The sequence below is a fragment of the Mobula birostris genome, chromosome 3 (assembly GCF_030028105.1).
Source record: "Mobula birostris isolate sMobBir1 chromosome 3, sMobBir1.hap1, whole genome shotgun sequence".
NCBI classification, from domain to species: Eukaryota; Metazoa; Chordata; class Chondrichthyes; order Myliobatiformes; family Myliobatidae; genus Mobula; species Mobula birostris.
Window position 1 is genome coordinate 220,507,352 of NC_092372.1, and position 14,968 is coordinate 220,522,319.

The following is a 14,968-nucleotide window of genomic DNA, read 5'->3' on the forward strand; positions in this document are numbered from 1 at the left end:
ATGGCCCCTTCTGGCTCTCTAATTTCATTCTTAAGCTCCTTCCTGCTAACCTTATAATCTTCTAGATCTCTATCATTACCTAGTTTTTTTTTGAATCTTTCGTAACCTTTTCCTTTCTTCTTGACTAGATTTTCAACAGCCTTTGGACACCATGGTTCCTGTACCCTACCATCCTTCCCCTGTCTCATTGGAACGTCCCTATGCAGAGCTCCATGCAAATATCCCCTGAACATTTGCCACATTTCTGCTGTACATTTCCCTGAGAACATCTATTCCCAATTTACTATGCTTCCAAGTTCCTGACTGATAGCCTCATATTTCCCCTTACTCCAATTAAACGCTTTCCTAACTTGTCTGTTCCTATCCCTCTGTAATGCTATGGTAAAGGAGATAGAATTGTGATCACTATCTCCAAAATGCTCTTCCACTGCGAGACCTGACACCTGACCAGGTTCATTTCCCAATACCAGATCAAGTACAGCCTCTCGTCGGCTTATCTACATATTGTGTCAGGAAACCTACCTGAACACACTAAACAAACTCCACCCCATCTAAACCCCTTGCTCTAGGGAGATGCCAATCAATATTTGGGAAATTAAAATCTCCTGTCACGACAATCCCGTTATTATCACACCTTTCTCCCTATCTGCTCCTTGATGTCCCTGTTACTACTGGGTGGTCTATAAAAAAACTGAATGAGTATTTTGCATCAGTCTTCACTGAGGAAGGCATCAGCAGTATACCGGACACTCAAGGGTGGCAGGGAAGAGAAGTGTGCGCAGTCACAATTACGACAGAGGAAGTACTCAGGAAGCTGAATAGTCTAAAGGTAGATAAATCTCCCGGACCGGATGGAATGCACCCTCGTGTTCTGAAGGAAGTAGCTGTGGAGATTACGGAGGCATTAGCAATGATCTTTCAAAAGTCGACAGATTCTGGCATGGTTCTGGAGGACTGGAAGATTACAAATGTCACTCCGCTATTTAAGAAGGGGGCAAGGAAGCAAAAAGGAAATTATAGACCTGTTAGCTTGACATCGGTGGTTGGGAAGTTGTTGGAGTCGATTGTCAAGGATGAGGTTACAGAGTACCTGGAGGCATATGACAAGATAGGCAGAACTCAGCATGGATTCCTTAAAGGAAATTCCTGCCTGACAAACCTATTGCAATTTTTTGAGGAAATTACAAGTAGGCTAGACAAGGGAGATGCAGTGGATGTTGTATATTTGGATTTTCAGAAGGCCTTTGACAAGGTACCACACGTGAGGCTACTTAACAAGATAAGTGCCCATGGAATTATGGGAAAGTTACATATGTGGATGGAGCGTTGGCTGATTGGCAGGAAACAGAGAGTGGGAATAAAGGGATCCTATTCTGGTTGGCTGCCGGTTACCAGTGGTGTTCCATATGGGTCCGTGTTGGGGCCACTCCTTTTTACATTGTACATCAATGATTTGGATTATGGAATAGATGGCTTTGTGGCTAAGTTTGCTGATGATACGAAAATAGGTGGAGGGGCCGGTAGTGCTGAGGAAACAGAGAGTCTGCAGAGAGACTTGGATAGATTGGAAGAATGGGCAAAGAAGTGGCAAATGAAATACAATGTCGGAAAGTGTATGGTTATGCACTTTGGCAGAAGAAATAAACGGGCAGACTATTATTTAAATGGGGAAAGAATTCAAAGTTCTGAGATGCAACGGGACTTGGGAGTCCTCGTACAGGATATCCTTAAGGTTAACCTCCAGGTTGAGTCGGTGGTGAAGAAGGCGAATGCAATGTTGGCATTCGTTTCTAGAGGAATGGAGTATAGGAGCAGGGATGTGATGTTGAGGCTCTATAAGGCGCTGGTGAGACCTCACTTGGAGTACTGTGGGAAGTTTTGATCTCCTTATTTAAGAAAGGATGTGCTGATGTTGGAGAGGGTACAGAAAAGATTCACTAGAATGATTCTGTGAATGAGAGGGTTAACATATGAGGAACGTTTGTCCGCTCTTGGACTGTATTCCTTGGAGTTTAGAAGAATGAGGGGAGATCTCATAGAAACATCCTGAATGTTGAAAGGCATGGACAGAGTGAATGTGGCAAAGTTGTTTCCCATGATGGGGGAGTCTAGTACGAGAGGGCATGACTTAAGGATTGAAGAGCGCCCATTCAGAACAGAGATGCGAAGAAATTTTTTCAGCCAGAGGGTGGTGAATCTGTGGAATTTGTTGCCACAGGCGGCAGTGGAGGCCAAGTCATTGAGTGTATTTAAGGCAGAGATCAATAGGTATCTGAGTAGCCAGGGCATCAAAGGTTATGGTGAGAAATCGGGGGAGTGGTACTAAATAGGAGAATGGATCAGCTCGTGATAAAATGGCAGAGCAGACTCGATGGGCTGAATGGCCGACTTCCGCTCCTGTGTCTTATGTCTTGTCTTATGGTCTTATAAAAAAAAACAGTAGAGTTATTGACCTCTTCCTGTTTCTAACTTCCGCCCACAGAGACTCAGTAGACAATCTCTCCATGACTTCCTCCTTTTCTGCAGCCGTGACACTATCTCTGATCAACAGTGCCACACCCCCACCTCTTTTGCCTCCCTCCTTGTCCTTTCTGATACATCTATAGCCTCACACTCTAAGTAACTATTCCTGCTCCTGAGCCATCCAAGTCTCTGTAATGGCCACAACATCATAGCTCCAAGTGCTGATCCACGCTCTAAGCTCATCTGCTTTGTTCATGATCCTTCCTGCATTAAAACTTTGTACTTATTTACATTTAGTAATTCTCCTGTCATTCCCAGTTGCAGATCTTCAGTCTCCTTCCTTTTTAAGTTCAACTATAAAATGATTATTAGCCCACTCTCTGGGCTTATAATCATTTTACAGTTGAAATTAAAAAGAAGGGACACTGAAAATCTGGCCACAACAACAATTTCTCATTGAACGTCAGTAAAACCAAAGAGATGATTATCAATTACAGGAGGGAGAAGCTGGAAGTCCTTGAAGCAGTGCTCATTGCGATAAGAAGTGGAGAGAAGCAGCAATTTTAAATTCCTTGGCATTATCATCGCAGAGAATCTGCTCTTGGCCCGGCAAGTGCCATAGGAAGGAAGGCAGGGCAGAATCTTTGCTTTCTTAGATTTGCAGATTCGGTATGTCATCCAAAACTTGGACAAACATCGACAGACTTGGTGTCCTAACTGGTTTCATCATGGTCAGGCATGGAAACACCAAAACCCAGGAACAGAAATGTCTACATCAAGTGCTCGGTCCATGATAGGCAAAGCCTCCCCACACCGAGCACATCTACAAGGAGCACCATCCCAGGAAAGAAGCATCCATCATCAAGGACCTCTACCATACAGGTCACGCTCTCTTCTCACTGCTGCCATCAGGAAGGTGGCACTGGAACCTCAGCACCCACACACCAGGTTCAGGAACCTGCAACCATCAGGCTCTTGAACCAAGGGAATAACTTCACTTGCCCCATCACTGAACTGTTCCTACAACCCATGGACTCACATTCAAGGATTCTTCATCTCATGTTCTCCATATTTATTGATTATTTATAATTATTAGTTTGTTTCCTTTTACTATAAATGCCTGCAAGAAAATGAATCTGAGGGTTGTGTATGATAACATATGTACTTTTGTTAATAATGTTATGTTGATCTTTTGAAATTTGATCAGGAGAGGAGAGGAAAAGGGACAGAGGGAAGTATTTACTGGATGTTGGAAATGTCAATGTTCACACTGCCAGGTTATTAATAATAATAATAATAATAATAATAAGTACTTTATTGATCTTGAGTGGGAAATTCTTAGCAGCAACATTTAAAAACACACTTAGCAGTGTGCAGACTAAACTAATAATAAAGTACAGAATAATAATATACACAATAATAATTTACCAATGTGCAATAATAATGTACAAAATAATAAAACAGAGATATTGCACTGTGATGTGTATTCTCCTATCGCACAGAGATGAACTGTTGTTTATGCTTATTGCATTTGGTAGAAAATTTTCTGTAACAATTCTTGTGACAATGGAGCTGAATGAGCCTGTTTGAAAGGGTGCTCCACTGCTTATTCAGTAGGTCATGGAGAGGATGTGCCTGTTTGTCTATAATGGATAACAGTTTGTTTAGTGACCTCTCCACCACTAGCTCAAAAGAGACCGGGTGGTAGCCAAGGATGGATCCAGCCCTTTCAATGAGTTTTTTAGGCTTTTTGCATCACCAGCATCGATGCTGCTCCCCCAAGATAAAGCCGCAAAGAAGACTGCACTTGCTACAACAGACTGGTGAAAGATCTCCAACATCCTGCTGCACACATTGAAGGATCTCAGCTTCTTTTAGAAAATAGAGTCTGCTCATCCCCTTCTTGTAAACAGCCTTGGTGTTGGTTTTCCAGTCAAGTCTGTTGCCGAAATGAACACCCAAGTTTTTGTACTCCTCCACTGCCACAATGTCTTCTCTCGGAATGTAAACAGGGTTCCTCCTTCTAAAATCAATCACCATCTCCCTGGTTTTGGCCATATTCAGGAGCAGTTGATTCCTCCTGCACCCCTCCACAAACTTGCCCACCAGTCCTCTGTACTGTTACAGACTGTCCATGTGGATTTCTGCTGTTCCTCTAGCTGGTCTATCCTCATGCAGATAGTGGAGGAGACCAAGGGCAGACAGATCAGTGTGGGAAGAGGGAGGGGAATTGGAACCATTACGAATGAATGAGAACGATGTTATCCAGGCATCTTCTACAGCGTCACATTCAGAATCAGGTTTATTATCACTGATAATGATAAATTGCATGTTGTGAAATTTGTTGTTTAGTGGCAGCAGCAGAGTGCAAGACATGAGATACACTAAACTACAATAAGAAAATAATTGATATAGACAACATTAAAGAAGTCCTGTAAAAAGAGAGCAAACAGTGAGGTGGTATCACAAACACCAGAAAGTCTGCAGATCTGGGAAATCCAATGCAACACACACAGATTGCTGGGGGAACTCAGCAGGTCGGGCAGCATCCTGAAGAAGGGTCTCAGCCCGAGACGTTGACCGTTTACTCTTTTCCACAGATGCCGCCTGACTTGCCGAGTTCTTCCAGCATTTTGAGGGTGAGGTGGATTCATGGGTTCATTGTAAGTTCAGAAATCTGATGGTGGAGGGGTGGAAGCTATTTGCTGTTAAATCCCACATAACTAACCCAGGTAACAAAATTACTTGACCTTCTGGGCAAATTTGCTACTGTTTTGTCCAGAATTCTTAAAAAAGATCTTTAATTGGCTGCTTTTCACTTTGACGCCATATAAATGTAAGCAACACACATAAAATGCTGGAGATGTCAGGAGTAAGTTGTCTTTTTTTTTTACGCAGAGAGTGGTGAGTGCGTGGAATGGGCTGCCGGCGGCGGTGGTAGAGGAAGATACGATAGGGTCTTTTAAGAGATTCCTGGACAGGTACATGGAGCTCAGAAAAATAGAGGGCTATGGGTAACCCTAGGTAACTTCTAAGGTAAGGACATGTTTGGCACAGCTTTGTGGGCCGAAGGGCCTGTATTATGCTGTAGGTTTTCTATGTTTCTATGAATTCAGCAGGGCAGAGAGCATCTGTTTACTCCTTTCCATAGATGCTGCCTGGCCTGCTGAGTTCCTTCAGCATTTTTCGTGGTTGGTTGTGCGCAGGTGCTGTTTTCTCCTCACCTGTCTCCAAGCTCTGGTTTTCTCCAGCAAGTGTACTGTAACATTCCTCTTCAAGCAATCGAATATTCAGCAAAAAGTCACAATGCTCAGAAAGGACCTGGAGACGACATTTTCATCAGTAGAGGACTCACCAACAGGGCTGCGGCAAACACAGCAAAGCTTTCTTTACATTTTTAGCCCGTGAAATCAAAATGCAAACCATTATCATATTTCCTGGGAATGCCCCGTTATCAAAGGCTATTGGAGTGGGATACACAATGCCCTACAAGACATCTTTAAACGTGAAATACCCTTAGAAAGTAAGACCATATATTTTGGGTATATACCTCAATGGTTGAAAAGGGATAAATATTTAATGAATATACTGCTGGTGGCTGGTAAAAAGACCCTTACCAGGAAATGGTTATCACAGGAGAGCCCAATTTTAATCGCACGGATAGAAATTACAATGGACATTTACAAAATGGAGAAGATAGCAGCATCTGTTAATCATAAGTTGGAACAATTTGATTCATACTGGGAAAAACTACATAACACCTCATAGGCCTGATTTTATTCTCACAAGGCAATGAACATGTTCTAAAAAAAAGATTACTCCCTACTCTGTACATAGTTTTCTTCTTTTGATTGTTCTTTCTTTCCTCTCCTTTCTATAAGCGTATACCTCAGATAAATATTATGTGGAGATTTGTGAAAAATATGACTATATGATACATATGTACAGTAGCTGAAATACATCTTTTGGAAAGTTTTGTTTGACGATGAACTTCAATAAAAAATAAATTACAAAAAAAATATTTTATAGCCCATAACCACCCAAAATCATAGAACACTACAAAACAGGAACAGGCCATTTAGACCATCTAGTGATCCATGCCAAACTTATTCTGCCTAGTTTCATCGACCCGCACCTGGACCATAGCCTTCTGTACTCCTCCCATCTACGTACTTATCCAAACTTCTGTTAAACATTGAAATCAAACCCCCATCCACCACTTCCACTGGTAGCTCGTTCCACCCTTTGAGAGAAGTAGTTCTCCCTCGGGTTTCCCTTAAATATTTCACATTTCACATTTCACCCTTAGCCTATGAACTCTGGTTTTAATTTTATTCAACCTCAGTGGAAAAAAGGTTGCATACTTTTACCTTATCTATACACGTCATAATTTTGCATACTTCCACCAAATCTTCCCTCATACTCCCACACTCCAGAGAATAAAGTCTTAACCTATTGAACCTTTCCCTATAACTCAAAGTTCAAAGTAAATTTATTATCAAAGTGTGTTATGTCACCAGATACACCCTGAGATTCACTTTCTTGCAGACATTTACAATAGAATCACTGAAAAACTACACACAAAGATTGACAAGCGACCAAGGTGCAAAGACAAACTGTGCAAATAGAACAAAAGTAAATAATAATCATAAATAAACAGTAAATAAGTAATACTGAGAACATGAGTTTTGGAGTCCTTGAGAGTGAGTCCATGAAACTCAGGTCCTCAAGTCGCAGCAACATCTTTGTAAGTTTTCTCTGTACTTTTTCAATCTTATTGACGTCATTCCTGTAGGTCGGTGACCAGAATTGCCAGTGGGCGGGCAGCTAATGCAAGAGGCTGCTTCAGATAGTGTTAACTTATGGCTCAAGGGCTGTATTGGTCAGCAGCTCTGCCCTTGAACTTGGTAAAGGATTTGCGCAGTAAATTTTATCTTTACACGGTGAGTTTATGCAAGCTGCGATCGCACCACCCCCACCCCGGCACCTCTTCTCTGCCACCTGCCCCACACCCCTCCCGTGGCGCTCCACCCTCGCCATTCCCAACATCCTTTGCTCCCACCAGATCGACAAACTTTCTCCACTCCACACTGACAAACACAGTACTGTGCAAAAGTCTTATGCACCCTAGTTATATATATGTGCGGAAGACTTTTGCACAGTAATGTATATCAACGGCTTGCATTAAAATTTCGGTGTTCTCATTATTCTCCTCTGTCTATTACCTCAGTCACTAAACTGTAAACACTTCAGACCACTTTTTATAATGCTGTTTACAGTGTAAACATGTGCTGTAATTATGCACATTTTATTCCAGATCCCTACTTTAACTTCGAACTTTATTGTTATATAATTTTTTCTTAATAATTATTGAAAGCTGTTTTATTTTTGTTGCATGTAGTGCCAACAGACCACAGCAAATTCCTAATACACATAAGTGCATATGCCCTTACCTACCACTCTGTGAGACTTCGCATTCAACATATCATTCTCTGCAACTTCCCCACCATCTTCACCACGATTCTACCACCAAGCATATCTTTACCTAACCCTCCCCCCCCCACTCTCCGATTTCTGCAGGGATCGCTGGCTGTGATTCCCTTGTCCGTTCATCACTCCCCGCTAATCGCCCTCCTGACACTAGCCCCTGCAAGTGGCAGAAATGCTACACCTGTCCATTCACCTCCTCCCTCACCTCCATTCAGGGGCCTCACACAGTCCTTCCAGCAGAGGCAACACTTGACCTTCAAGTCTGCTGTGGTCATCTATTGTAGTTGGTGCTCCCGATGAGGCCCTCTTTACATCGGCGAGACCAGAGGTAAACATGGAGACTGCTTTGACGAGCACCTCTACTCCATCGACAACAAGCAAGCTTTCCCCATGGCCAAACATTTTAATTCCAATCCCCCTTCCCATTCCGACATGTCGTTTCATGGCCTCCACTTCTGCTGTGAGGCCACTCTCAGAGTAGAAGAGCAACATCTTCATGTTCTGTCTGGGTAGCCTCCAACCTGTTGGCATGAATATCGATTTCTCCTTCCGTAATTTTTGTTTCTTTTACTCCTCTCCTTCTGTTCTGTGTTCTGACCTCTCACCTGCCTATCACCTCCCCCTGGTGCCCCTCCTTCTTCCTTTTCTCCTAGGATCCACTGATTGGAGAACTATCAGATCGCTTCCTCTCCAGTCCTTTACCTCTCCCAGCCTCCCGGCTTCACCTATCACCTTCCAGCTATCCTCCTTCCCCTCCCCCCACCTTTTTATTCTGGCGTCTTCCCCCTTACTTTTCAGCCCTAATGAAGGGTTTTGGACAGAAGCATCGACTGTTTGATGCTGCCTGATGTGCCAAGTTCCTCCGGGATTCTGGGTTTTCAGAATCTGCAGAATCTGTTGAGTTGGTGAATAGAGTTGATCCTCGACTAACAAGTGTGCAGATGACAGTAACTGGTGGAGTTGTGGACAGCGAGGAAAGTTGTCAAAGGATCCACTGGAAAATGGGCAAAGAGATGGCAGATGGAGTTTAATCTAGACAACTGTTAGGTGGGGAATTTCAGGAGGTTAAATGTAAGAGAAAATTATATACATTTTTAAAAAGATTAGCTTTGTGTGCACCTCGAAACATGCAATGAAATGTGTTGTTTGCCTCAAATCAGATCAGCAAGGATCGCAATGGGGGCAGCCCATAAGTGTCGCCATGCTTCCGGTGCCAATATAACATGCCCACAGCTCACCAACCCTAGCCCATACACCTTTGGAATGTGGGAAGCAACAGGAGTACCCGGAGGAAACCCATGCAGTCAGAGGGAGAACGTACAAACTCCTTACAGACAGTAACGGAAATCAAGCTCAATCTCTGCCTTAAATACACCCAACGACCTGTCCTCCAATTCCACAAATTCACCACCCTTCTGGCTAAAGAAATTTCTCCTCATCTGTTTTGAATGGACACCCCTCTATCCTGAGTCTATGCCCTCTTGTCCTAGACTCCCCCACCATGGGAAATATCCTTTTCACACCTACTCTGTCTAGGTCTTTCAACATTCGAAAGGTTTCAATGAGATCCCCCTTTAACCTTCTAAATTTTAGCGTACAGACCCAGAGCCATCAAATGTTCCTCGTATGGTAAGCCTTTCATTCCCAGAATCATCCTTGAGAGGATCCAGAAGCAGTTCACAAAGGTGATTCCAGGAATGAAAGGGTTATCATATGAGGACCTGCTTCTGGTCCCTCTCCAATGCCAGCGCATCTTTCCCTCACCATCGACTCAATCTGCAAATTAACCTTTAGAGTGTTCTGCGTAAGGACTCCCAAGTCCCTTCGCACCTCGGAATTTTGGATTTTCTCCCTGCGTAGAGAATAGTCTGTACGTTTATCTCTACTTCCCAAGTGTATGACCATGCATTTTCCAACACTGTATTTCATTTGCCACTTTCTTCCCATTCTGTCCAAGTCCATCTGCAGCCTACCTGTTTCCTCGGCACTACCTGCCTCTCCAGCAATCTTCGCATCATCTGCAAACTTGGAATCAAAGCCATCTGTTCCGTCATCTCAATCACTGACATACAGCATAAAAAGAAGTGGTCCCAACACCTTACTGGCACTGTAATAGTGTTACACCACCCACTATACCTTGTACATATTGTAATATGTATACGAGGATCCAGGTATGAGCTAGGGACACAGGTTCAGCAGGTTGGGACATTTTTTCCATGGGCGAGTAGGAGAAGGAGGGGTGATCTACTGGACATGCTTAACATCATGAAGGGTGTAGATAGGGTGAATACGCACAATATTTTCCCCAGAGTTGTGGAACCAAGAAAGAGGGCAGAGGCTTAATGAGCGAGGGAAAAGAGGGTGGAGAGTGCATGGAATAAGCCACCAGAGGAAGTGGTTGGCGCAGGTATGTTAACATTTAGCCAGTACTCGGATCGGTACAGAGATAGGGAAGGCAGGCAAGTGGGATTAGCTTGAATGAAAATCTTGGTTGGAACAATTAAAGGACTTGTTCCCACGCCGTATGACAATGGCTGTGTGCAAATGGCACGGCACTTCAAAGCACTGGTGTACAGAGCTCAAGTGAATCTCAAAGTTGTATCTGGTATGTTGAAATCTCACCAACACCTCTCCTTTTTGATAAGGCTGAAGAGAGCTGCACTATGCTACTACGCTATATTCTATTATGGATTTCTTGAGAGTATGCCTGCAATAAAATGAATATCAGGGTTCTATATGGTGACATATATGTACTTTGACAATAAAATTACTTTTGACCTTTGACTATGCATATCCATACTTGTTATCATTGTACAGAGGTGCAGTAGAGTGCATCTTAATGAGCTGCATCACTGCTCGGTACGGAAACTGCACTGCGGCAGCATAGAAGGCTCGACAATGGGTAGTTAAAACTGCCCAGTGCATCACTGGACCTGCCCACCTGCCATAAGGTGCCAGTAACATGAAGGATCCCACTCACCCTCCTCATGGATTGTCTGTCCCACTCCCATCAAGGAGGGGGCTGTGTAGCATCCGCATCAGGACCACCAGACTCAAAAACTGTTACTTTCCCCAAGCGGTAAGGCTGATCAACACCTCCACCCACTAACCCAAATACCACTACTTTATCATTTCCTGTCAGTCACTTTATGTGTGGACACTCCTGTGCCAGCGTCACTTTGTGGACATACAATCAACATATATAAACTATATTAAGTATTTATATTCACTGTGTTTTTTGTATTATTGTTGTGTTCTTTGAGAAGAAAGGATGTCCAAGGTTGGCGGGCCTTTGCTTATGCTGGCTGCCTTACCGAGGCAGCAAGAAGTGTAGGCAGAGTCAGTGGAGGTTTCCATGATGCACTGATCTGCGTCCACAACTCTCTTACAGTCATGTGCTGAGCAGTTGTCTTACCAAGAAGACAGGGGTTTCCAACATTCTTTCATGCCATAGACCCTTACCATTCATTAACTGAGGGGTCTGTGGACCCGGGTTGGGAGCACCTCTGCTCCATCCGCCACAACAGACAGGATCTCCCGGTTGCCACCCACTTCAGCTCTGCTTCACATTCCCATTCGGATATGTCCATACATGGCCTCCTCTACTGCCATGATGAGGCTAAACTCAGGTTGGAGGAGCAACACCTCATATACCGTCTAGGTAGTCTCCAGCCCCCTGGTATGAACACTGAATTCTCCAACTTCCAATAATTCCCTCCCCCTCCCTTCCCTTATCCCTATGTCACTCTGCCCCCTCCCCCAGCTACCTATCACCTCCCTCATGGTTCTGCCTCCTTCTACTACCCATTGTGTTTTCCCCTATTCCTTCTTCACCTTTCCTGCCTATCACCTCCCTGCCTCCCCTCCCCCAACCCTTGATCTTTCCCCTTACTGGTTTTTCACCTGGAACCTACCAGCCTTCTCCTTCCCACCCTCCCCCCACCTTCTTTATAGGGCCTCTGCCCCCTCCCTCTTCAGTCCTGACGAAGGGTTTCGGCCCAAAACGTTGACCGATCGTTTCCACGGATGCTGCCCGACCTGCTGGGTTCCTCCAGCGTGTTGTCAGTGTTGCCCTGACATAGGATGTTTTTGATGGTGCATCAATAACTTCCTCCTGAGGGTGTAGAGATCGCTCAGAGCTTTCCTGGCCGTGTTATCGATGTTGTCGGACCAGCGCAGGCTACAGGACGCGAATCTTGTTGGGCGAATCAAAGGTGATGAGTCAGCACCGAGGAGGGAGAATGAAAATCCGGAAGGTGCCACAATAACCTCTCGCTCAACACCATCTAAACCAAAGAGCTGGCGATTGACTACACAAGGAGCAAATTGGAGCTCCATGGGTCAGTCCTCATCATATCAGAGATGGAAAGGGTCAGCAACTTTAAATTCCTCTGCGTTATCACTTCAGAGGGTCCGTCCTGGGTCCAGCAATAAGTGCCATTAGAAAGAAAGCAAGGTAGCACCTCTAATTTCTTGGAAGTTTGTGAAGTTTTGCCATGCCATCTAAAACTTTGACAACTTTCTGTAGATGTAGTGTGGAGCGTATATTGACCATTTGCACTATAGCCTGGTATTTCAGGGCCTGCATAATGAAATATACCAAAAAAGGATGTTCCTGCCCTATCCTCTATGGACACTTTATTAGATACACCTATCGTGAATGCAAATATCTAATCAACCAATCATGTGACAGCAACTCAATAAATAAAAGCATGCAGACATGGTCAAGAGGTTCACTTGTTGTTCAGACCAAACATCAGAATGGGGAAGAAATGTGATCTGAGCGACTTTGATCGAGGACTGATGATCGGAGTCAGACAGAGTGGTTTGAGCATCTCAGAAACTACTGATCTCCTGGGATTTTCATACACGTCTGTAGAGTTCACAGAGAATGGTGCAAAAAAAAACACCCATAAAACTCCAGTCAGCGGCAGTTCTGTGGGCAAAATGCCTTGTTAATGAGAGAGATCAGAGGCGATTGCCAGAGGGGTTCAAGGTGACAGGAACGTGACGGGAACTCAAATAACCGCACGTCACAAGAGCATCTCCAATTCACAGCACGTCAAACCTTGAGGTGGATGGGATGGGCTACAGCGGTAGAAGACCACCCTGGGTTCTACTGCTGTACCTGATACAGCGCCCATTGAGTGTACGCTCGATGCTCCAAGGGTCTGGGCAAACAGGCTATAGAGATCAGGAGTGGTCACGCCGCGGGAGACATGCCCCACCCTAACACCGAGCTCCCTGAAGCTATCTCTTCGTCACGCGCGGAGGGTGGGGATGTGTCCCCACACTGCACACCAGCTATGCTTTGAAACCCATCACCCTCCCTCCACGCCAACCCCAATTCCAAGGTAGGCTCCCTTCTTCGAAGCTTCCCACAGATGTTGCCCGGACTCGTTCATCCAGCGTTTCCTCTTGTGCCCGAATCACTCTCCGATTGATCAACACGACTCAAAAGGGAAAACAACTCTTCCGTGCGAGAAAGATTCACATTTATCGCAACATGCAGAGAAATGCGTCGTTTTTGCATTAACAACCAACACAACCGAAGGACACGCTGGGGGCAGCCCACAAGCGCTGCCAACGCATTCCGGCGCCAACACAGCACATCCACTAACAACGTTCAGCTGGACGGAACAAAACAAACCGGAACCCGACAAGCAACAAAATAACAACCGCAAGACAAACCCTGTTTCTCCCTCTCACCAACATCCCCCGCATACACAGAATTAAAGATTTTTTAAATAGCTTAATAAGACACCGTTTCTGCGAACTAGAAACAATCCAAAATATTGGCTGATGACAGTAATTAGAAACCTCCCAGAAAATTATTGAAATTGGCTTAAGGCGAGTTCTTAAAATGTTACAGTCTGCCAATCTTCGTTATACAGTATAGAGTACCTCGAACCGAACATACAGTTCCTAATTCTATATCCCCATATTACAGTATAAATGAACTAAAACAGTGTGAAACAATTAATCGGCGGTTTCAAAAACTTCATATAAACTTAGGCGCCGACTTACTTCGGGGATGGCACACTGGGTCAGGAGGGTCACAAACAACGCGGAAACTTGGGCTAAGTTCATCACGTCGAAATTGCACCCGGATTTGCGGCGCTGGCTCGGAGAAGCGTCGGTGGAATCACCCCACGATCCCCACTCTACCAGCTGAAGAGTTTTTAAGAGGGGTCCTGAACGCTTGTCCGGTGACCCTGACGTGCAAACCCACCCTTCCTGCAATCGGGCTGTTGCAGATGGAAAACAAACCAAAAGTTTATTTTTTTCATAAACTCTAAAAATGCAGATTCTAGGAGTCCCAAATGATGCAAAGCCTCCCTGGTTATCTTCCCAAGTTAACTGCGGATACTGTTTATATTATTCCCGGAATTGGTTGACGGGGGCAATAACCAATCAGCAAACAAGCTGTCTTGCCCTTCACCAATGGCAGCGCGGGGAAGGGGCGGGAGAGTCAGGTAGCCGGTCTGCTCGCACCCCGGTGCGTGTTGTATTTCAAGGTGTGCGGAGCTTCAAACTGTTTGGGGGTCAGTCAGCGTCTGCGGGGCGGTAGAGGGGTGGTGAACCAGGCTGGGTTACTCCGGTAGACTGCCTGTTGCTGCGGCTTCTATCAACCCTTGTCTCCCGCGTCCCTGGTGGAAAGGTGAGCGTTTGATCCGGATTCCACGGACGCCGAAATTCCGCCCTCATTCCCTTCAGGCTCGGGTTCCTCCAGGCACAGCGGACTTAAACACCGACCCGGGGCGTGCGTTTCACCCACAGGTGACACTTTATTATGAGAAATGCCGCGCCTCCCCTCCCCCCACACACGCTCCCCATCATCGTCGACAGGCAGTGCCCCCCCCAAAAGGCGGCATCCATCACCAGGGCATGCAGTCGGGCTCTCTTCTCATTACTGCCATCAGTGAGCCTGAAGACCCGCATCACGCTCACACCACTTGTCTGAAGGTCCATGAAGGGCAACTCTCTGCTGTTGCCCTACTTTGTTTTATATTTC

The 14,968-nt window shown here is 45.0% G+C and overlaps 1 protein-coding gene across 2 annotated transcripts in view; it reads right to left on the reverse strand.

Annotated features, from left to right (window-relative positions):
• Positions 1 to 14,271, reverse strand: part of vipr1b (vasoactive intestinal peptide receptor 1b) — a 75,234-nt gene extending 60,963 nt beyond the window's left edge. For both annotated transcript variants that reach the window (XM_072254181.1, XM_072254180.1), the window contains exons 1-2: positions 13,981 to 14,271; positions 5,688 to 5,784 (exon numbers count right to left, since the gene is read on the reverse strand). In XM_072254181.1, the coding sequence (XP_072110282.1) occupies positions 5,688 to 5,784; positions 13,981 to 14,043 (160 nt within the window). In that variant the 5' untranslated portion in view covers positions 14,044 to 14,271. The remainder of the gene's footprint in view (positions 1 to 5,687; positions 5,785 to 13,980) is intronic.
• Positions 14,272 to 14,968: the final 697 nt, after the last annotated feature.